Source organism: Myotis daubentonii, chromosome X (genome assembly GCF_963259705.1).
Source record: "Myotis daubentonii chromosome X, mMyoDau2.1, whole genome shotgun sequence".
Lineage (NCBI taxonomy): Eukaryota > Metazoa > Chordata > Mammalia > Chiroptera > Vespertilionidae > Myotis > Myotis daubentonii.
This window is the reverse complement of record NC_081861.1, coordinates 36,781,207-36,805,362: the sequence shown is the minus strand read 5'-3', so window position 1 is coordinate 36,805,362 and position 24,156 is coordinate 36,781,207. Positions and strand designations below refer to the sequence as shown.

Genomic DNA, 24,156 nt, shown 5'->3' with positions numbered 1-24,156 from the left:
AAGAAAACTTGGGCTTTCTCTAAGGGTAGAAGGATTGAAATAATTAAAACCCTCATTCCCTTAGAATCTTGCACCCAGAAACCCCTGTGCAAAGAAATGGGTAGAGATATTTCAAAAGGGCTCCAGACACTAGTATAGTCTAGGCCGCAGGGGTGGGCAAACTTTTTGACTCGAGGGCCACAATGGGTTCTTAAACTGGACTCAGAAGAAGGAGCTGCAGCCGTGTTTCCCGACGTTGCCATGTTAACACTGCTGCTGATGAAGGAGCGGAGGGGAGAGCAAGAGAACCCTCCCTCTTTCGGCTCCGCGGGCTGGATAGAACAGCCAAATGGGCCGGATGTGGCCCGCAGGCCGTAGTTTGCCCACGGCTGGTCTAGGGCCTATTTTGAAATGCCACAGCCTCCAACAGCTACTATATGGAGAGGTAAATTCTTTCACTACACATATCCCAAGGTAACCTAGAGAAAAGAATATAAAAGACCTTAGAGTAAATTTTCTCATACAGCAAAGATTCTTCTCTTGCTTGGCCTTCAATGGGCTTCAGCCTAATAAATGAAGACCTACCTGAGCAGTGATGTGTGCAGCTGCCTATCTATACAGCTGGTCCTCAAATAACATCATTTCATTCAACATTGTTTCATTATAACAATGAGATGGCATAGAAACTTAACTCTTGTTTATATCAATTAGCCTTTGGTAATATTGATTTTGTTATATATCATTTCACTTAAAGTCACAGAACCCATCAATAACATTTTAAGTGAGGTCTTACTATACATGCCTGTGATTTCCTGTGTGATTCTATGAGTTCTCCAGAAAAGGCTAGAAAATCAAGTGAGCTATTAGAAAAGGTGACTTGTCACCATTAAAACCTGAAATGTCTTCAGGAAGAGAGAGAGAGAGAGAGAGAGAGAGAGAGAGAGAGAGAGAGAGAGAGAGAGAGATGGCTGTCCTCCCTCCACTGGGCCAAAGATATTCTAATAAATTGTTCAAAAAAATCACTACCAAGTACGTACCAAGAAGCAAATGTTAGTAATCAGGAATAAGGTTTGAATGAGGCATAGGGTGAGCTTCCAGCTTAGGTTGTGATAAGTTTCTATATTCATTATCCAGATATTATGTTGTTAGAGCAGGTTTCTAATTAACTATGCAAATACACCATCCTCGCACATATTTCTTTTACTTCTCTCTGACCTCTTTGTCTTTCCCCATAATCTACATATTTACACATATATGTACCCCTCCTAAGGGCTTTATTGAAGATCTTCTGGCATTATTAATTAAACAGACATTTGCTCTTTAGGTGTCCCTACTCATAAGTGAAGCCATTCAGAACAGAATATATCCCATAGTCTCCTGGGTGAATGAATCATATTACACCCTGGGTTCCTATATTTTTCAGGCCTAGAGCCATATTTATAGAACAAATTCTTATCTCAGCCCTTCCAGGATCACCATTTAGAGAAATCAACTTGCTTATTAATTCACAAGGCTATTTTTTCTTCTTTGCCGCTATCAGGAAACTCAGCACCGTCACACCACTCTCACCACATTTCATGTTGATAAGAATCCAACATGGTTCCAACTACCTATTTTAAGTATACCCTAAAATTAAAATCTAAAAAATTTGGACAGTGCTTTTGAAACACATATATCAAAATTTTTAGTTACTTTTAAAGAATAAACAGTTTCTACTTTCACAGGGGGGAAAAAAATGGCCGTATCATCATTTGTAATGTTGGCCATCAATAAGATAACATTGAACTTTTAAATGGCTGGTTGGTACAACCAAGGAGTGAGCTGGGAACCTAAACAACTGCCACCTGGGGTTGATGCCTTGGCTTAGTGAATACAGTCCTTTGTAGCTGAGTTATTGCCAGGTGTGGATGGGAGAGATAAGCAGAAATTTTTATCAGCCAGTTATGTTTTCTTTAAAAATAGAACTCATTTTCAAGGCATTATGAATTATATTACTACCCCTATTTTTTAAATTGACATTATTCCATGACTGTTCCCCACACTAAGGAATCGTTATCCTACCACAGGTCAGCACTACCTTCCCATACTTATAAATGACTCTCTTATTCACATTTACTCTTACCCTCTCCGTGTGATCAACAATCCACATACATTTTTATGACTTAAGTGCAGTAAATCATTTTATTCTTAGAACTTTACACTCTCACCAAAATATTTTTAAAGAATATGGAACAAAGAGTTGGAGTTTGTTTCATTTCCCATTTATCAGGAAGCTGTGTATTTTAACAAGAAATGTTGCTCTGACTTAAAGGTGTGCAATTCTAATGGGAGAATTTCAGGTGAAAATATTTCTGGATGGGGAGGCATTCCCAGACCCCCTAAAATTGCATCACAAAGCTCTCCTATTCTCTCCCTAAGCCTGCCACCCATGCCCTTGTCTTAGGAGGTCTCTCCTCAGCAAAAAGTTCATAGCAAGCCCTTCAAAGGAAAGAATGCCTCACTAATTTCCATTAAAGGAATCTGACCTACTTTGTGTAATTCTTTCTGTTCTCTATTGAGATGAGTATAATAAATATTTCTGACTTGTAATTCTCTTAGGTACCAGTTAAGGGCCTACAGTAATTGCTCTGAAATATTACCCTGGAGACATATTGCTACACCACAGTGACAGGCCCCAGCTGCAAGATATGCCCTTGCTAGGTTGATAGTTATTTGGAGTACGGCGGTCCCTAAAGAAAAAATTCACTGTGAACATCCAAGCCCAAAGAACAAAAATAAGGAGGACTGCTACCATTATGTGTGTTCCTTTGTAGAATGCATAGTACAGAGCTGGCAGTATATTAATTTGCCATCTGGCCTGACCTGTAATTGCTGTGCAGGCTTGAGCAGATTGCTTAACCGATCTATAGTTCAATCCCTTTACTTGTAGATACCATAAATCTACCTTCTTAGAGTGATCATTAAGCTTGACCAATAATAATAGTTATTATAATAATTATGTGAAGTACTAAGCTGAAAAACAAAATTCTAAAAGAGAGTTATCTATTCAATAAATATTTATGGAGAGAACTGTTATTCTAAGTGGGGATAAAAATACATAAGCCATGGTTCCTGCTCTTGAGAAGTAAAAAGTGTAGTGGGAGTTACAAGACATGGACATAAATAACAAGCAAGGTAGGAGATGAAAGAGGAAAGAGAAAATATTGGGGTGGAGAGTTAAAATGGCTTCATGAAGAAAGTGACATTTAAAATGACCGAATGCCCACCTAATTCCACATCCTTTAAAATATCAAATTATGTGCATGTGTGTGGGCTGGGGGAAGGTGTCAATAGATTTGGTTGATTTTCGTTGGGCTAGGCAGTACATCCAGTGAGGTACAGTAAGAGAGAAAATTATGGCAGTTTTTCTCTGCCATCTTGGGAATGTATTCCACCCCACAGAGACATACTGTTCTAGGAGATTTGGCCTTTACAGTACCTTCTTTTCTTGGCAGCTATCCTAACCTTGTTAAGTGGTATTATCTGTGATTTCTGATTACAGCTTTGTGCTCCTTGGCTGTGCTGCTGCTTGAAATGTTTGTTTTTCTCCTTCATTTTTATTTGGAAGCTCCCAAATGCACATTGGCTCCCTGCCAGATTTCATAAGCCCTGTGGTTTTTTTTTCCAATCAAAGACTAAACTTCTAGAGTATATCATTTGTCAGATTTATCTAAAGTCCTGGAACATCAAATGAGGTCTGGATGCTGTAAGGCAGGGTTCCTCAACTTCAGCACAATTGACATTTGGAGCTCTGTTGTGAGGGGCTGTCCAGTATACAATAGAGTGTTTAGCATCATTTTTGGCCTCTACCCTCTAAATGCCCATAGTATCCACCCCCCACACCCCAAAACAGTGCTTCTCAAAATTTTTTGTCCCAGGATCCTATTACACACTTAAAAATTATAGGAACTCCCCAAAATTTTGTTTATGTGTGTTATATCTATTAATATTTAGCATATCAAAAATTAAAATTGAATAATTTTAAATGAATATATTCATTGATTCAGTTTTAAAATAATAAATCTATGTTAACATAATGTACTTTATGAAAAATAACTATATTTTTCCAAAACAAAAATAAATTATCAAGGAGTGGTATTGTCCTATATTCTTGCAACTCTTGTTAATGTCTGGCTAAATATAAGAGAATAGGATTCTCATTTCTCCTGCTTTATTCAATTTATTGTGATAGCACATGTCATGTAGCCTCCAGGGAACTCCACTGTACATCGTTAAAGAATAAGAGTGACAGTGAGAAGGGCAGGAGATCGGGACGGGCTGCGCCTGCGAGAGGATCAACATGCTTTTGGCTAGAGATTTACTACACCCGTCCTTGGAAGAGGAAAAGAAAAAACATAAAAAGAAACAGCTAGTTCAAAGTCCAAATTCTTATTTTATGGATGTAAAATGTCCAGGTTGCTACAATATCACCACGGTTTTCAGCCGCGCTCAGACGGTGGTTCTTTGCATAGTTTGTTCAACAGTGCTGTGCCAGCCGACAGGAGGAAAGGCTAGACTCACTGAAGGGTGTTCATTTAGAAGAAAGCAACACTAATGATCCACACAGCTTCCTGAATTTGGATTATATCACAAAAAGCCTTATCAGTTTAGTAATTCTAGTTAACCTACCAGGATAACATAATTACATTTAATTTTGGAAGTATACAACAGTGATCTATTTTGGTGTCAATTTTTCAATAAAGTTTTGATTATGGGGAAAAAAGAGTGAGAAGGGCAAGGGTGCCTTAGTATTATAAAAATAGTTTTGACCTCACTGACCCTTTGATGAAAAGGTTTCAGGGATCCTTCAGGGGTTCCTGGACCACACTTCGAGAACCACTACTTTAAACTAATATGTCTTGCTTTTATCAGCCTACTTCATTTAAGGCTGACAAACTTCTTTAAAACCCAGAATCTCGCCCTAACCGGTTTGGCTCAGTGGATAGAGCTGCCGGCCTGCGGACTGAAGGGTCCCAGGTTCAATTCCAGTCAAGGGCATGTACCTTGGTTGCGGGCACATCCCAGGAGGGGGTGTGCAAGAGGCAGCTGATCGATGTTTCTCTCTCATCGATATTTCTAACTCTCTATCTCTCTCCCTTCCTCTCTGTAAAAAATCAATAAAATATATTTTTAAAAAAACAAACAAAACCAGAATCTCTAGGGAGAGGTCTCTATTTGGATCTTAGCATGAGTGAGTCTAAATAGAGATCAGACTTCTCTGTTCCTGAGACCTAGTGAAACTAGCTGTACTGAAGAAATTGAATGAAGTAATTTGAAGAACATAGTATCTGGAGCAGCGGTTCTCAACTTGTGGGTCGCGACCCCTTTGGGGGTCGAATGACCCTTTCACAGGGGTCACCTAAATACATCCTGCATATCAGATATTTACATTATGATTCATAACAGTAGAAACATTACAGTTATGAAGTAGCAACGAAAATAATTTTATGGTTGGGGGTCACCAAACATGAGGAACTGTATTAAAGGGTCGCAGCATTAGGAAGGTTGAGAACCACTGATCTGGAGGGAGGTCAGGGACTGGTAAGGGCTTAGAGAAGCAGTCTGAGTAATCTGGGCCCTTTGTAATAAGAAAAGAGGTAATACAGAAAGGAAAAAGGAAATGCTTTGTACTTTTTGGTCCTGATGGAATTGGTCACCCATATGCATCTCCCCTGCGATCTGAGCTAACTGCCAGAATCCTAAGCCTAGGTGCCAGCACTTAGCTTAAGGCATAGAGCACTGGGGAGAGGTGGTAGTGATAAAACAAAAAGTAATAGGGAAAAGGAGAGAAGAGAGCCACACAGTGAGGATTAGGGGAGAAGGCAGTTCCAACACTTATGTCAGGGCAAGAGATGGTCTGTCTGTCCTTTAAAAGTCTAAGACTTAACTTTCACTGCCAATAATATCTTAAAGAGGCTCAAAGTTTTGAGTATATTGTGTTTCTTTGCATTCTAAGCATCTCTGTTGGCATTTGAAAAGCCTAAGACTGTAAGCACTGATTGAAGGAACTTGTTTAAAGTATAAAAGGACCTCAGTTTCCTGGTAAGATACTAAATGCAGATATTCTGGCTTCCAAGCCCTGCACTAACTGAGAAAATGTCACCTCCCTGACACTAAAAGTTTTTAATTTTTCAAATCTCAAGTACTCTGAAATTACATATCATTTTAAATGATGATACATTTCTCAGAATATCTCAGGTTGAGATGCTCCCTCTGCTCTCAACAGCAAAGTGGGGAAGAAAGGAAATGAGTTTTGAGGACTTGGTCTGATAGAGACCAGATCTCTGTGACTATAGGAAGTCCAACTTATCCAAAATAAGCTAGGAAAATTTCTATCATGTTCATAGTTACATAAGTGTGTATAAATGTGTCTGCTTTCCTCCTTGTAAATCCGTGGCATTCAAACTAATATGCACTGGTATTGGCAATATTGTTCATATGAGTCTGAACACCCAGTAGTTTATTGCCTTGTAATAAAACTATGCCATGCTCTATATATAATGTATTAATTATCCAAAGTTATTAGAGATACTGTATTTAAAATTCATTAGTTCTAGAAAGACACCAGGGTAATGGTCATTATTCCCATTTTATAGCTGAAGAAATTTCTTAAGAGAGAAAATCTTTATCATGGGACCAGTAGGGTTTCCTACATTTTGCCCAGTGGCTCCAACTGTAGTGCTTATGCTTTAAGGTGTGGAGGACTAGGTAGCAGTGGCCTGGCCTCCTGAAGATATATTAGCCTCTCAGTTAAGGAAGTCTTATCTTCCCAGAAGAAGCTTACCTAAGCTGTTCCTCTACAGTGCTACCCACAGTGGCAGGCAGTTTGCATTTTAGGTCATGCGTATTAATAATCTAGTTCAAAACATTCTGGTTCACTCTCTGGCGGCCTGAATTGAGCATCTCAGAGAGACAGCTAGTCAGTAACTCAAAAACAACTATAGGCCAGTTCTCCTACTGTTGAAAGTATTCCTCTTATCCAAAACACAGAGGTCCACATTATACTTTTAATACTAAGATTAGGATGTGTATAAGAATTTAGTTTGTGGAGTGAATACATGTATGGAATACAGTTCTTTCTAAGATCATTTTTGGCTGGGCAACATATTTGTGTAATAAAGGACAATCAATCAGAAGGCATGTTATTCACAAAGAATCTATTCTCTTTTCTGTTCGGATTCATCCTTTTGTCTCCTTTCACATATGGAAATGCTGCCCATTCTGGCTCAGCCCCCTTCCCCACTCCTCCATAGAACTTGCTTTCTGTCTGGAAGTACAACAAGACACCCGGTTAGATCAAACCTAATACATCTCGTCACAAAACTACTGCAAGCTGCCGCCGACGATTGTCACTTGAGGAGAGACCCTCCTCACCACACACAGCCTATCTGAGGAGTGCCTGTTTTTCTATCCTCATTATTTAACAGTGTGTGCCGATTACTCAAAGCGATATGGGCAGGCCCTGGTAAATATAGCGTTGCTGTAGTGTTAACTTTTTATAAGGTAATGCTCAGGTTGCCTGTAGTGTCTAAAATTACTCTGTGGCCAGGGCCCCCTGCTTTATCGCTTTCTATAGTTTTAAAGTAGTTTGAAGCTTGAATAACATAAAATAACATAATATAATGTTATTTATGTTATTTCCCACGTGAAGAACGCCTGTAAACCTTGCAGTATTGAAACTCAGTGAACAAGGCATCTTAGACAAGCTGAAAAACAAATGGTGGTACGATAAGGGGGAATGTGGAGCCAAGGACTCCGGGAGTAAGGTCAGTCGCTGAAGGTCTTTTTGTACTGATTAGCAATCACATTTTGAACCCCTGTTTATTTTCTACCCTAAAAAGGCTTTCCTTCCCAACACACACTCCCTGACACAGTGGGACCCCTTTATAACACCAGCGTTAAAGGAATAAGGCAAACACCAGCCTCAGAGGCCTGTCATGTGACATCAATCATTAACTCTAGAAAGCTATTGTTATAATTAGGGGATTCAATCTGGCCCACTGCATTTCCAAAGCTATAAAAGAAGAAACTGTGTTATAAGGGGGTTTTACTGTATTTCACATTTCCAAAGTTCAAATAGAAAATATAACAACAACCAAAAAAAAAAAAAAGAAAGATCCAGTTGTGACAGTACTTTGTCTTAACCTGTTACAGTGTCAGAGACTTTGTAGTTGTAAATACCTTTGGTTATTAATGTATTATGTCAATCCTATCTGAAAACAGTCAAAGAAATAAATCACTAAGACTGGTCTCTGTGAGCAGAATGATTAGCTTCCTCCCAGCTGCTGTCGTATTGAGTTCAGCATCTATTTGGATCTCGAATCTCATTAAGTCTGTCACACTTCTCTCTTCCAAAGGTGTCATTTAAATGTACATAATACTTTTTTAAATTCAGTCGCATGATCCTTAAGGGTTTACATTGTCAGGATAACATCACATTGATAAGCATGAAACACTCTTCCCTGCCTCCTTCCTGCCCCCCTTTGTTCCCCTAAGAAAGTTTTTTTTTAGTTTCGATTTTTGCCTTTCCTTTTTTTTGAACTAATATTGTGGTATCAGTTAATTCATTTCATGAAATGCCACTCATTTTCCCTGTGCAGTGAACCATTTTGCTACTGGTTTTCTACATCCCACAACAGGGAATTCTGTGAAACTTAAATACATGGAACTTGAAACTGTTCTTGTTGCTACAACTTACATGGGTTATGTCAAAGGACACTTTTCCCCCATCAAATGCCACATACATATAAAAGTCTCATGGCAGAGGGAGGGTTACCAAAAATTGGTTCATTTCCTAATGGACTGTGGAACATATTTGAAGATAGCCTCACCAGCTTCCTTAAAGAAATGATCCATTGTTCCATAAGTAACAAATTGTTACCACTTGTCTAGCTGTCAGTCATCCTAGAAGAATGACTATTTGGAAGGTTGTTTAGACATGAAGCATACACTTACCCCCTTCCTGACCATGTGATCCAATTCCAATTGGCAGTTTTAGTAAAGTAAACAAGTATAGGACTGGCTCCTATGAAAATAGAATCAGGACAAGGCCATATTGTCTACATTTAATTCTTTAAATGGTACCAGGACTAGCTGAGCCACAGAACATTGAGTGTCAGCAATGACCATCGTCTGCTCACTAAGTTATCATTTGAATAAGATTCTCAATTCACTGATTTAACAATTTGGATATTCCATTCAATTGCATTCAGCAGCAAAATGGTTACATTCACTCTAAAAAGACTACAAAATGCTATTTTTTTTTTGTTTGTTTCAAAGAGAGGCTCCTGGCCCTTGGTGTGTCCTACCTCAAGGTAGGGCTCAAGGCACCAACTTTTTTCTTTCCATGGTTCAGCAGTTCAGTTTTTGCTTTTTCATACAGGCAGATAGCTTAGTCAGATTTGCAGAGTTTGACCTGAAAGTCACTGACCGGCTTCCTCAATTTTTCCCCTATTTTGAATAGAAAGCAGATAAGTGTAGTCTTTTTTATTATTATTTGCTACTTCCCTGGAGTAAAAGCTAAAAATGAGCTGGATTTTTAAAAAATCCTCGGGCTCCTAGAAGCTTTCTGATTTGTATGGAGCCAATTCAGGACCAATAAGTTCTCCTGACAGTTTCCTTAAACTCTCAGGAAGATGGATTAGAGCCAATTCTTTGTGCTGTGCCCTTGTTCCAGCAGCACAAAGACTTGCTGCCCTAAGGATGAACACTTAGCAACCAGTCCCCAAAGGGAGCAATTTCTCAACCACCAGAGGAAAGGGGAGTGTTAATCCTTTTTAAACAAACCCTTGTGAAGTAACTCCCCAGATAAGAATATCAGGAACGGTCTAATAGTTTCACCTGGTATCTTAAAGACTAGTTGTTGACAAGTTTATCACAGGGAGAGCAAGGGAGAAAGGGGTGTTGCGGGGCAGAGAGGGGAAAGAGTGCTTCAAGTTCCCAAATGAAAAGAGTGTTACATTTATAGAGATTATGTCACAGCTCAACTCTGGCAAATGGTGTTTATTGAGACTGGAAGAGGAATGAATTGTGGTTATGTTTACAGTTTTGCTCCCATGACCAAGTGCTGTTTTATTTAGTTGTTGACACTATTTGAAGTACTAGAGGATTTAAGGAGTCAAAATAAAAGAACATATAGGTGAGGATCACAACTGTCAACAGAAACAATCGATCATCTTGCTGCCATTGTGAAACATCAGTCAATTGCCAGAGTTGAGTCATAACACTTACATCAATGTTTAGTTATTTTACAACTTAGAACTATCCTATACTGTTGTAATATATTACAATGTTCCATTGCCTTTGTTTTCCCCAAGAACTAATAACATTGTTCATTTCTCTTAGGACAAGACCAGCGCTCTGAGCCTGAGCAATGTGGCAGGCGTTTTCTATATACTTGTCGGAGGTCTGGGGCTGGCCATGATGGTGGCTTTGATAGAATTCTGTTACAAATCACGGGCAGAGTCCAAACGCATGAAACTTACAAAGAACACCCAAAACTTTAAGCCTGCTCCTGCCACCAACACTCAAAATTATGCTACATACAGAGAAGGCTACAACGTGTATGGAACAGAGAGTGTTAAGATCTAGGGGTACGGTTAAGGTCTAGTAAACTAATCAGCCTTACGTTGCTGTATGTTAATCTCTTTCTTTTTTATTTTTTGTTTCTTAGTTTTTTTTCTTGTTTCAAGCATTGTCTATTCTTTGCAACCACTTGATTCTTTGAAAACAATGGTTGTGCTTTCTTGTCAGACCGTAGTGCTTTTCTAATAGTATAGTTGTGATTAAACTGTGGTATGTGACCCAAAAGGCAAAAAATTCTCTAGAGCAGCACAGCTCAATAGAAATATTTGCCAGCCACATATGTGAACTGCATAATTTCAAGTGCTCTAGTAGCCACAGTTTAAAAAGTAACACAAGTGAAATTAATTTAATGATATATTTTATTTAATCCAAGGTATATTTTCAACATGTCATAAGTATAAAAATAAAGGAGATATTTTACATTCTTTTCTGCATACTAAGTCTTAAAATCTGGGTCATATTTTATACTCATGGCACATCTCAACTAGTACTAGCCACATTATCAAGTATATATTCAATAGTCATATGTGGCTAGTGACTACCATATTGGACAGTTCAGCCTTAGAGAAATCAGCTGCTCCAGAACTGATGTTAAAATAAGGAGTGAAAATGGGGCACTGCCACCTTGAGAAATGCAATGCTTCCATAGGGGAACAGTGTTCTCTTAAGTATAAGCATGAGAAAGTTTTTTTAATCTTCGAGTTCTTTTGTTGTCCCTTTCTTGGAACTAATATTCAGGTAAGTATTTCCCAAAGAACAATCTAGGATCCTTGCTGCTGGCTGCCCCAAATTCATACTTAGATGAACCTGACTGATGCCACCTTGACTCTGGCAGCTATAGCCAACCCCACCACCACCATCACCAATAACTCAGATGTGTTCAAAGGCAAGCTTGAATTAGGATAATGATTTATTCTGGAAGTTTTTAAAATAATATAGTCTTGTTACCTTCAAGTGCATCTGTCATCACTAACAGACCTATCTGAAGTGGAACAGAACATTTAGCAACTTCATAGCCCTTATTTTACATGGGAGATTTTTGACCTCATGAGTCAATGTCAATGTGCTTGAATTTCTACAAATTTATTTATTTGTGTTTTGATCTCCTTATATTTGACATTGTGAATCTAAATTCAGCTGATTTTTAAATAACATTTCATCCAAATAAATCATTCATCTTCACCATGGAAAACATTATCTTGTTTGATGAAGTTGCTGGTTGTTCTTTTCTGCTGCACACTGTAAACTTTTGCTACAATGTATTAAGTACACTGAACTAACCCACTAACAAAGTGTTCCCATTGCATTGTTGAATGTACAATGCATGGATTTGTCTGTAATTAGCACTGTTTGCATGCAAGCATTTAATGTGTTATGTGCTTAAAATATTTTATTTTTGAGTAGGTTATATAGTCCCATTACAATTTGGGGCATATTATTTGCTCTTTCATAGAATGGTACATGGGTGATTTCGGCCTAGTTTAATTATCCCAAATTCTGAGATACTGGCATCCAAAGAAATACATCTAAAATCTGCATAGCATTTTTCCAAGAGTTCTCAACTTTATTGCATCATCAGAAAGATATTTCCTTTTAAGCAACTAAGACCCAGACACGCCACGTGACTTGTTCAAGTCAACACAACTAGATGGTGACAGTTCTGAAACTAGAACCCAGCCTTTCTTTCTCCTATAGCCATATTCTTTTTTTAATTTCTTTATTGATTAAGGTATTACATATGTGTCCTTATCCCCTTATTATCCCCCAACCCCTACCCCCACTTATACCCTCACCCCCCTTTTGTCTGTGTCCATTGGTTAGGCTTATATGCATGCATACAAGTCCTTTCTTTATTGAACCATGCCACCTCTAATCCCCAGGCCTGGTAGTTTCTAAGAACCTTGAAATCCTAGGAGGATCCTACCAAACAGAAAGCAGATCTCAAGTTTATGTCCCACTTGTTTATAAAAAGTCTTGAGGGACTGACTTCACCAAGCCTCCATATTACCCACTTATGGACTCTACATGAGGCTGTATATTCACTTCTACTTTCCCCAGAAAGAATCTTTTGAAACAAGGGTATCAGGGCTCAGGGCCACATAGCCTCCAAGCCCTCTTTATTATCAGCCATTCCATCTGAGAATCTAGGTCCCTATTCCCCAACTACTATAGCTTCAGTCCCTTGTTAAAGCCTCAGAGCAGTGCTTTTCAAATGTCAGTGGGCATGTAAGTCACCTGGGGATCTTATAAAAGTGCAAATCCTGATTCAGCAGGTCTGGGATAGGGACTAAGAGTCTACATTTCTCACAAGCCCCCAGGTCATGTTGATGATGCTGGTCCAGGGCTAGAGAAAAGTATCTCAGAATGTATAACTTAAGGAAAGAAGGGAAGAAAGGAGGAAGGGACAGAGGCAGAAAATGAAAACAGAGATAGAATGGAAAGAGAGAGAGAGGGAGAGAGAGAGAGAGGGAGAGAGAGAGAGAGAGAGAGAGAGAGAGAGAGAGAGAGAGAGAGAAAGGGAGGGAGGGAGGAAGGAAGGAAGGAAGGAAGGAAGGAAGGAAGGAAGGAAGGAAGGAAGGAAGGAAGGAAGGAAGGAAGGAAGAAAGAAAGAAAGAAGGAAAAGAAAGAAAAGGAAAGAAAAGAAAAAAGAAACTGAGATCAGTAAACCTTTGGGCAGAATGTTGCTGTTCTAAAGCAAAAGACCAGGACATCAAATGTGGGGAAAGAGCCACAGAAATGAACTTGACACAACTTCTGGTTCTCTGGCTTCCCTTTAAGTCATCTTGGTTGATCCATTTTGTGAAGCAAAACTTAGGCTAATTAAAGAAAAAATCACATTTTAATTGGCATGGATGCCTATGTGGTTACAGCCCAGTTAGCTAGCACCTTGGCAACCATCCCTCAGATGAAAAGCAAACCTGGGAAACGCCTCTGCAAACAAATCTGTCCCCCAAGTCTGTGAAGTCTCCAGATGAAAAAGAAAAAAGAAAAAAAAGCTTCAGAGGATACTGGAAAAAGCCTTACATGTGCCAGTCAAGAGGCACAAAGCAGGTTGAGCCTAGAGTAGAAACCTCTCTGCTGTCTTCGGCTAGTTTGGTGATGTAATGTTAGGGAAATGTTGGTTAAGTGAAGAGTGAGATCTTCATTCATTCATCCTTTATTTCCCAAGAAGTTCTGGAATATCTAATTTGTTGCCTAATTATTAGACTTCCAGTTCAATGTGTTGGCCTAGATATGTCAGGGTCTACTCAGGGGCACAGAAATGAAGAGGCACCCTGAGGTGTAACTTTTATTACTAATTATCACAGCCAGCCTTGGGAGTTTATGGTACCTGTAATTCTTCAGGAAAAATTCTCAAGGACAAATCACCTACAAAAAAATGTGATCCAGGTGAAATCTGCTTAATAAAAAGGCATCCTTGAAAGAGGAGGAAGTTCTCTATGGGTGAGAGTAGAGTCAGGATTCTTAAACTCCTTATGGGAACATGTGCCTCAGCCCCAGATCCAGCACCCACTGAGCGGCAGGTAGTCAAGAGGCTACCTGCTGCATCTCTGGATTACTGACCTACTGCTGGAAGTGTGGGCCCCAAGCATAGCTTGGCAGGTGACCGACTGCCAAGTGTTCCAGATTCACTGTGCCCTAGGGTTAATTCTGCTAATTGTTTTAAGAAACATTTTCTAATTTTTTTCATTGCTGTTCAGCACTACTTCTGGCTTCTTTGGTTTCTTCAAAAATATTTTTGAAATCCTTCTCATTTTCAAGACCTCAAGATGCTAAAGTGAAGGAAGATTTCCATTTTTCCTCTAAGATATTCTTCCTAGAAAATATTAACTTTGTTCGTGTAGCCATTTTCAAAGTCATCAATCTTCTCTTTGCAGCCTACTCGTAGACATCCTTGCTGGGGAAATTTTCCTGCTTATAGACTTGATCCTATGTTAGGTGGAATAGCTGGAGTAATGATGTTCTTTGTCCCCAAAGGACTTTTACCTCAGAGATAATGTCATCTATTGCCATTTTAAAGCAGGAAACAGGCACTGAGAGATTAGGTCACTTTCCCAAAGTTATGCAGTTATGGTCAATGGGAACCAAGGAGGGGACTTGGATCTTTCTACCATAGATGTGAAATTAATTAAGTTTCTGAGACAGATATGACTCAGGAATCTGGGCATTCCAAAGAAAATGTTTCTTGTTAACACTTTCATGTTAGTGTTATTCTGCCCTCTGGTTTTTGGTCTTCAGGTGCATCTTTGTCAGTCTTATTACTTTTATTCCAGGGCCAGTAGTAGAAAATTTTATGCAATTCCTTTGGGATAGAATTCATTGTTAAATCAGGAGGAGAAGGGTCCATTAGTGTAGAGGGAAAGGATAAAGAGGAGGGATGTGAGATTAAAGAGTAGACAAGAAAGTGACCTTAAGTTTTCAGAACCAGGGGAAAATGAATCCTCTGCACTAGTTAATGCTCCAAGGGGAGAGTGGCATCAACATCTCCATCAGGCCCACAATATCAGGGCAAAGACCCCATGAATGCCAACCCCCTTCATGGGTTTCACTGTTCTGGCCTTTCCCTGAAATGTGCTTTCTCTTTAAGGTCTCTGTACTATTTTCAGACTTTAATAACTAAGGTTGTAGGTATTAAGAGAAATAAGCTGTCACCTTTCTGGCAATGAGCAGCAAATTTTCTTCTCACAGGCAAATGGATTTCAATTGAGCAAGCCACAAAACACTATTTACCCTCTGTACCAGGTAAACAGTCCTTGGTCACAGGTTCTGCAATCAGAATACACTCCTAAATGCAGTTATCCTGAATATCTATATTTAAATGCTACTAAGACTTTCTAGTATACCTACATCCTAAGTGATTAACGTCTTGAGTTAGACTTCATGCAATGCCTATATATTCCTTAGTACAATACATAGCAGAGAAAGAACTTAATTTAACTTGTTGAAAAACATTTGCATAAGGTAAAATAATTTAAACTAACATGTTACTTAAAACCAGTAAAACTGGGTGCAGCCCCAGAGATGCCAATTTGAGAAAACAGCCGTGGTTCTTGTCCAAGATAGAGTGAGCCATAATAAACTTCTCAATTTCCAATTTTAAAAAGAAGCCCATTCAAATTTAAATTTCCCCCTTGCCTTTTCAGATCCCTTCCCATTAGAGGCATGTGAGGAGAGGAATCACCGAAAACGTGGCTGCTTCAAGGATCCTGAGCCAGATTTCACTCTCCTTGGTGTCGGGCATGACACGAATATTGCTGATGGTGCAATGACCTTTCAATAGGAAAAACTGATTTTTTTTTCCTTCAGTGCCTTATGGAACACTCTGAGACTTGCAACAATACAAACCATCATTGAAATCTTTTTGCTTTGCTTGAGAAAAATTTAAAAAAAACAACAAAAAAATGGACATGCAAGATTCCAGTATGTGAAAAAAAAAATCTTACTAAAAAAAAAAGTCAATTCAACAAAAGCCATTCTTTGATACCACTGCACAGTACTTAAACACCATGTTCTTTAATACACACACACAAATTTAAAATTCCAGTTCAACAAATAGGCCCATCTTAGCTAAAATAATTTCTCCTGATAAAAATTCTTTGACTCCCTGTGTGTGGGAAGACAGACTGGCATTTGTTCTAGGATCTGCTGACCAGTTGTTTTTGGTATTTCCTGTTGGTGATGAAGTTCTGTGCACACTATTTCTTTTCAACGTTGCTGAAATGTGTATATCTTTAGACTGTAAATGCAACACTTAAGAAAATTCAAACACTTTCAAAAAAAGGGACTCAACAATTACTTCTCTGTGTTCTTGAAATGGTTTCGTGAACATGCTTTGATAACTTCCCACTCAGTGAAGGGATTAACAGAGTTTTCGAAATTGACTTTTGTGTGTAGCTAGGGATGGGGCACGATCAGGCATACCTCTCGGTGCTTCCCTAAAACGAATCCCTAGGGCTTTTCAAGAAGCCTGGAATTTCAGCTCACAGATCTGTTTTTCTTGCTTCAGTGTGCATTTTAAGTCAATATAGCTCAGTATCTAGCATTGAGGTGAGGGAAATGCTGCCTATACTCCCAAATGTGTTTAGAATATCTTTCTCAGAAACAACACTGTGTTTAGCTCTGCTTTCTCTGCTAAGTATGCCTTTCAAGTGTACATCACGGAGACAGTACTGCGTTGCAAGGCAAGCCAGTGGGTTCAGACCACAGATCTCAATCTGACTTTACTCTTGCTAGGTCTGTCTTACCAGCTGTTGCCTGTTACAGCCCGCAGCTCTCCGTCAGACTGCATGTGTCCTTTTCTAGTTTGCAAAGAATAAAATGCATTCCGAAACCTACTGCTAAACTGAGGGCCTCAGCATCACTCCCAGGTCCTTGCTTGGAGCAGTGTCTCTACTGACTCTCTAAGAAGATTGCGCCGCTGCTCCGCGGGCTATCAAGTCACTAATTGTGTACCTGCCATTGGCATCATCAGAACAGTCAGAGGAAATAGTCGCTCACTAATTACCTCCTATATAACGACGTATGCTTTCTGTAGTTCAATAGTTTGCTCTCATCAGTGACATGCATTGGGAAGTTTCCAGACTGTAAAAACTAAGAGCTTGAATTTATTTCCCAAGTGTGACCTTTAGATGCTTAGTTGACTTGCTACAAATTTGCTCTTGTCTTCAGAAAAGAAAGGAAGAAGTCTCGTTCCAACAAAATGTTTCTAGAAAAGTGTAATATAAACTTTCATTCCAAAAAAGTGTGTCATAAGTGAATAACTTATCTGTCAAATTTTAAATGGTATTGAAAAAAAAAGAAAGCTGTTGTGTTTTTGTTTTGTTTTCATGAAACTGTAATTTTCAACTTCTGAATGCTATAATGTTCCAGTGCAGGAAGCTAATGCTGTGCGAATATGAAGTTAACATAAAACAAACCAACCTACCTACACACAAATGTTTTAATAGGCACTGTATAAAAAGAAATGTATGTTTATTGATTCAAATCAGTTTTTCAGAGAGAAACTTAATTGAGAATGAAGAGGCGGGTAAATTGGTTTGTTATTTTTTAAAAATTTGCATGTTTAAAAAAACATTGATTGCTTCAAATTTCTGCTACTAACTTCAAGCTATGGGAGTTTGGCGGTAGTCACTTGAGGATTTTTTTTCCAAGTCTTTTCTTTTTGTTGTTAAAGCTGTACTTCAGTGAACAGAAAAATTGCCAAGCAAACTAATGGCTGTAAAAGCATAAATTGCATGTATGGGTACAAATTACGGAGCCTCATTGCCATGAGGTATTGTACAAAGTTTTAATACATTTTGTAAATAAAATTGTAAAGAAAGAATTCTGTTTCTGTGCTTTGTGTAAAATTGGCTTGGATGCAGATGGCAAGAAGTAATTACTCACTAATTTCCTTCCCACCAGAAGCTTTGCCAATGTAAGTCACCTTACTGATGATTTTCACAAAGGATTATGCCTCGCCCCACCCCAACTGCAGCTGCAGTCAGACTCAGACCCCTTCACCTAAGTGGAATGGTACCACCAAACTTTAGATTAGGTTTGTCAGGATCACTAAAAGTGAGATGTTGTCTACAAACAGCAATAAGCAGGACCTCGGTTCATATGCAAAGGAAGAAAGTTTGATTTCAGGGCCTTCCATTCCCACTATCTGCCTCCTCCACCCTTTGGGACTCTCTCCTCAGAGACTTGTCTTGACTCTAACTTTGGTCCAATCCTCCCATTTCCAGATATGATCTCTCATGAATGTGCACAAACTTAGGACTGATAAAACCTCAAAAAAACTTCTAATTCCTTTCCCACATAATCACAAAGCATATGTATTAGTACTTAGTTAATTAGCTGAGTTTTGTACTGCTGTCTTAATTACTGACAATAACCTAATGTTCTATTGGAAAATCTTTACGCCACCAAGGGTCTCTGATCTAGAGTGAGGGAAGAATAATGAACTTAGGGATATACTGACTTTAAATTATTTCTGAGAAAGAAGCAAAGGTTAATTATCTAATATGATTTGTAGATACTAAACATGGAATATAGTTTTATCCAATAAATAAAGCAAGTGTTTAAATATAAAGAAGATTTATACTATGATCACTACAGAAAACAGGGGATAATGATAGGAGAAAAGGAAAGGGGATAGTTTGAAACTAAGAAAAGAAGAGTGGAGTTGAGATGCTAAAGAGATAAAGGAAGAACGATATCTGGAATTAGGGAGCAAGAGAACAAGGAACACAAGACCTTGGAGAGGAAGACAAATTGATGCGGGAAAGGAAAATTCTTAGAAGATTCTAAAGTATTAGGCTGATATAACACACTGTAGTTGATTTGGCCTGTGGGCTTCAGCATATTACTGCCATTTTCAATGTTCTCTGACATGTCCATTAGCTGGTAAATGACTTGCACTTTAAAACTCTTCAACTGCTTTCCTTCGACTGCTTTTCTGGCAGTCCCACCAGAAGAGAACTTGATTATCTAGGGAGCAGATTCAATGACTAGATTAGAGTGATGATCCCCTTGATGGACCATCACTCTAATGGTGCCTGATGAAGTCAGTTCAGGTACAGCAAGTCTTTGATTAACATTATTTTGTTCAACGTTGTTTCATTTAACATTAATGAGATGCTGTTGGAACTTAACTCTTTTTTAAAATATATTTTTTATTGATTTCAGAGAGGAAGAGAGAGATAGAAATATCAATGAAGAGAGAGAATCATTGATTGGCTGCCTCCTGCACACCTCCGACTGGGGATCGAGCCCAAAACTGAGGCATGTGCCTTGACCGGGAATTGAACTGTGACCTCCTGGTTCATAGGTCAATGCTCAACCACTGAACTACCCTGGCCGAGTGAAACTTATCTCTTGTTTATATCAATTAGCTTATGGTTTCATTATACATTGTTTTGCTTAATATCATAGAACCAATCAACAGCATTAAGTGAGGACTTAGTGTTAGGTCGGAGAGAGCCCAGGATCAGAGACATGTGATGAGACAATGGACTTCCCCTGGGATTTCTCACAGATCAACGTGCCAGACACAGATACCAGCTTCTTCTCCCTGAATCCACATACCCCCACACAGATACAGACTTCTTCTGAATACCCCCGCCCATCCCCTGAGGCAGAGAATTCCTCAGCTCATGTCCCCGCCCCTCACCCAACTGCAGTATAAAAAAAGCACCCCCCTCCCTGTTGGTGTGAATCCACGTGCCCTGTCCTGGGGGTACGTGGGTCTCCCGGGGACGCAGAATAAACCTTTTCCTTTCCTTTCTTTTCTGATTCACTGGACTCTATTTCTTGCGCCGCCTCCTGAGCCACCTAACCTAACACTTACTATACCAAATATGTCCCCAGATCTTCCAAAATAATAGATTTATATTTTCCAGGAACTCTACTTCCTTACCCCAAAGGAGAAGCTAATCTCAGGTACTGTGGTAGATGATGGTGAAGTACAGTTGAGGTTTAGGTGGGATTTGTGTGTTTTTTCTCCTTAGAGGAAAGGAGACGCAAAGGGGGTACTTTTAGTCTTTCTCAAATTAGACTATAGGTGGCTATATAACTTGTTTACACATAGAGTCAGACTCACCAACCAGATTTGCAAAAAGACCTTGACCTTCAAATAGCATGCTCCTCCTATGCACAAAATGAGAATGTTTCTTTGGTCTCATTCTGTCAATAGGGCACTTGTCCAGGTGATGTTTGGTTACAATGACAATGACTGTCAAAAAACTTGGGCAACTTGCCAATTAAATTCAGTTAGGCTCCATTTGATTGTATTAGGAAGGGGCAGCGGGAGAGTCTTCATTTGGATTTCTTATAGTTCTTTCTCTGAGCACAGCATTGGGCATGAATGGATTCAGATTCTTTCAAGTCATCATCTACCTTATCAGCAAGACTGAAAACCCCCTGAGGGCAGGAGCCACGTTTGTTACCTTATCATCCATCTATGGTTTCCCCTTAGCCTGGAGCTTAACTGAATTTCTCTTTGTGCTTCAAAAGCTGTGAGCCTTTTCAACTGAGGAGTTATATCCAGCCCCTGTAAGCCTCTAGCTCAGCCGTGGGCAAACTACGGCCAGCAGGATCCAGCCCATTTGAAATGAATAAAACTAAAAAAAAAAAAAAAAAAAAAAAAGACCGTACCCTTTTATGTAATGATGTTTACTTTGAATTTATATTAGTTCACACAAACACTCCATCCATGCTTTTGTTCCGGCCCTCCAGTCCAGTTTAAGAACCCATTGTGGCCCTCGAGTCAAAAAGTTTGCCCACCCCTGCTCTAGCTGCTGAGAACTTCAGAATGTCCACATTCTTGACAGCCTGCCCATCTGAGCAGGAGGTATTTGCTTATTTATTAACTCATGATGCATAAGCTATAAAAGTACAAAAGAACCTGTAATGACAGCCTAGGAAATAATCCTCTCCCCATGTCAGCAGCTTTGACAAAATTGCCCCCGCAGTGGTTTCATTAAGTTTCAATCTTGTAGCAAATGGTTGATTTAAATTTTTCTTAATAAATATTCATTAAGCCTGAACAAGTCAATTAAAGCTCTGGCAGCAGCTCACAGGAATCTTAAATGTAGGCAGACAGGGGGGGAGAAATTTTGCAAATATTTCCAACAACGTTGTAGTCTTCCCCCATAAGAGTGCTAGTTTTCCTGAACAGAACAACTGGCAACACTCTCAATCCTGGGGAAGCCATCTGAGGCCTCCATTTTCCCCCATTTACAGTGTAGCTTTAGAAAATCTTGTTACATCCTGTCTCCTCTACCACAATTATTGTACTGCCCCACCATCCTATAGAAACTGCCCAAAGTCATCAATAAACTGTAATCTATACTTTATAGCAAAGAATGGCAGACTTTAGGCCATAGGCTAAATCAGACCCACCACCTGTTTTTGTTAATAAAGTTTTATTGGAACATACCACTCTCATTCATCTACATATTATCTGTGGCTGCTTTTGCCCTCCACTGGCAGAGATGAGTAGTTGCGACAGTATTTCCCAAAAAGCCTAAAATATTTACTAACTTAATCTTTACAGAATAAGCTTGCTAACTCCTACTTTACCTTACTTGATAGTCATTAGCTTATTTGACCTCTTTCTAGAATTTGGTGCTATTACTCTCTCCCATCTCAAAAATCTCTATTTATGCCTGGCTGGTGTTGCTCAGTGGTTGAGCATCGACCTATGAACCAGGAGGTAAGGATTTGATTCCTGGTCAGGGCAAATGCCCAGGTTGCAGACTCAATCCCCAGTGGGGGGCATTCAGGAGACAGCTGGTCAATGATTCTCTCTCATCATTGATATTTCTATCTCTCTCTCCCTCTTCCTTCCTCTCTGAAATCAATAATAATTACATTAAAGAAACAACCAAAAAACATATATTTTTTTATTCCCCATTCCTTTGACTTCTGTGACAGCCCTATCCCCTGGTTCTCTCCCTAGCCTGCTGCTGCTAATTTTTCTTCTGCTTTCTGGTCTCCTCTTTTCTCTTAATATCAATGTTCTCCTGAGTTCCACCATGTTCATTCCTCTCTTCTCACTCTTACATTCTCCCATGGTGCTATACCAAGGTTTCCATTTCTACTTATATTATGATTGCTCTCAAGTGTCCATTTCCATCTCAAAACTCTCTCCTGAGCTCCAAACCAATACAGATAGTCCCCAATTTATGATGATTCCACTTAAAATTTTTCAGCTTTATGATTGTGCAAAAGTGATACATATTCAGTAGAAACTGTACTTTAAATTTTGGATTTTAATCTTTTCCAGGGCTAGTAAATACATTTCAACTTACAATATTTTCAACTTACAATGGTTTAGTCAGGATTAATCACTTAGTAAGTCAAGAGGCATCTGTATATCCAAATGTCTATGGTATCTTGTGACCTGGATTATCCCATAAACACATCAACTTGCATAGCTATAAGATATAGTGAAAAGTAAGCATATGATTCTTTTTATCTTTTGGATCCCAGAATCATAATATGGTTTGCACTCATGTGGAAGAAAATCAACGAGTGTTATCACCAAAGAAAGAATATGCAAACTCCAAACAAGCTTGCCAAAGACCTGCAAACCACACCCTGAAGCATAATATAAGGAGATGGTTCTGATCACCTTGAGGGAGATGTTGTTTGGAACCTGGATGCAATAAAAGAAAGAACAAAAAGAAAGGGATGGATGCATTTGAGAGATATATATTTGTATATATCCAAGTATGTATATTTGTATGTGTACAGAGTGCTCTAAACAGCCAATTCTCTAGATTTTTTTTCCTTCCCCTTGCCATTGCCACAAAAGATTGAGCCACAGGACGGGGGTCAATCACCAACATAAACCCATTCACCCACTCCAGAAACTTGGTAATTAACCTTGCCAGCTCCCTCCCTCATGCTTACCGTCACTCAAATCCTGGTGATTCTGCTTCTTTGATCTCTGAAATCTATCTACTTCTATGAATCCCTATCTTTGTTTGAGTTTGTAACACTTTCTGTATGGCTAAAGCAATAGCCTCTTACCTGTCCCTCTTGTTTCTAGTCTGTGTCCCTCCAGTTCTTCCTTCATATTGCAGCCAGAGTGATTTTTCTCACCCCATCACTCTTCGGCATCAAATGAGTCCCAATTGCCCTTTGGCAGAAGAGTAAATGCCCTTTATTTTTCACAAAAAGCCCTTCATAATCTGCCTGCTACCCATGTCTTCAGCCTTATTGTTTACCACTCCTTTACCTCCATTCTCCACTCCATCACAAATATCCACTAATACCCAATTATACTTCACAACTTAAAATTTCTGGCTTTGCCATCCGTTTTCATGCTTCCATGTTTTTGCACATGCTTCTTACCTGCCTGGAATCTCCTTTCCCTCACTTTTATGTCTAACTATTTCATACTCTGTCTTTAAGACCAAACTGGCATAATTTTCTTTGGGAAGCTTTCCGTGTCTATCCTCTCCCCACAGGACTGAGTTAGAGAATCTTCCTCCATATTCCTATCTCAGTAGTGCCTACTTCTTTCATAGCATTATAATGATATATCATCTTACCTACTAGATCATGGGCTAAGGCCATGAGCAGAGTTTCTCTTGGTCATTTTCATAACTGAAACAGAGTTGTAAATATTTTATTAAAAAATGAATGAATGAAACAAAATAAATGAAATGTGGGAGTGGGAAAAAAGCCAGAGGCATAACTTAGGAAGTAATGTTGAGGACAGAGAGGAAGTCCCATCTAATACTCTACAAAATAAAAATGAAAAATCTCATACCTTCTGTCCAAAGAGGTCTACTTTCTACATTATTGATCCATCAGCAAAGGCAGTTTTCCACAGCCTGGCCATTCAATGTCTTTCTTCTCCCAAAAGAAGCCCATCATCCAGGCAACCAAGCCCTCAATTTCCTTTGGATGTGGAGTATCCCCTGTACTAATCATTATTACCACTCCTATGGGCACCCTCCTTGGACAATACCCCAATTTACTGCACTCTATCAAGGTCATTCACTCATAGGACAGTCAGATGTGCAAATCTAATCGTTTTCAGACTCAGCCATTGGATAG

The 24,156-nt window shown here is 39.1% G+C and overlaps 2 protein-coding genes across 2 annotated transcripts in view; both read left to right on the top strand.

Moving 5' to 3' along the window:
* LOC132225065 (glutamate receptor 3-like) overlaps window positions 1-17,926 on the top strand; it is a 347,385-nt gene extending 329,459 nt beyond the window's left edge. Inside the window, 3 exon segments of the mRNA XM_059680281.1 lie at window positions 7,670-7,784; window positions 10,363-10,610; window positions 15,747-17,926. Coding sequence (XP_059536264.1) covers window positions 7,670-7,784; window positions 10,363-10,608 — 361 coding nt within the window. The 3' untranslated portion in view covers window positions 10,609-10,610; window positions 15,747-17,926.
* On the top strand, window positions 4,263-4,740 carry LOC132225066 (small ribosomal subunit protein eS27-like). The gene has a single exon (XM_059680282.1). The coding sequence runs from the start codon at window positions 4,319-4,321 to the stop codon at window positions 4,571-4,573; it is 255 nt and encodes an 84-aa protein (XP_059536265.1). The 5' UTR covers window positions 4,263-4,318; the 3' UTR covers window positions 4,574-4,740.
* Window positions 17,927-24,156: the final 6,230 nt, after the last annotated feature.

Bases quoted from the DNA above. Each gene is read 5' to 3' on its own strand.
- LOC132225066 (XM_059680282.1), top strand. From the start codon at position 4,319: ATGCTTTTGGCTAGAGATTTACTACACCCGTCCTTGGAAGAGGAAAAG.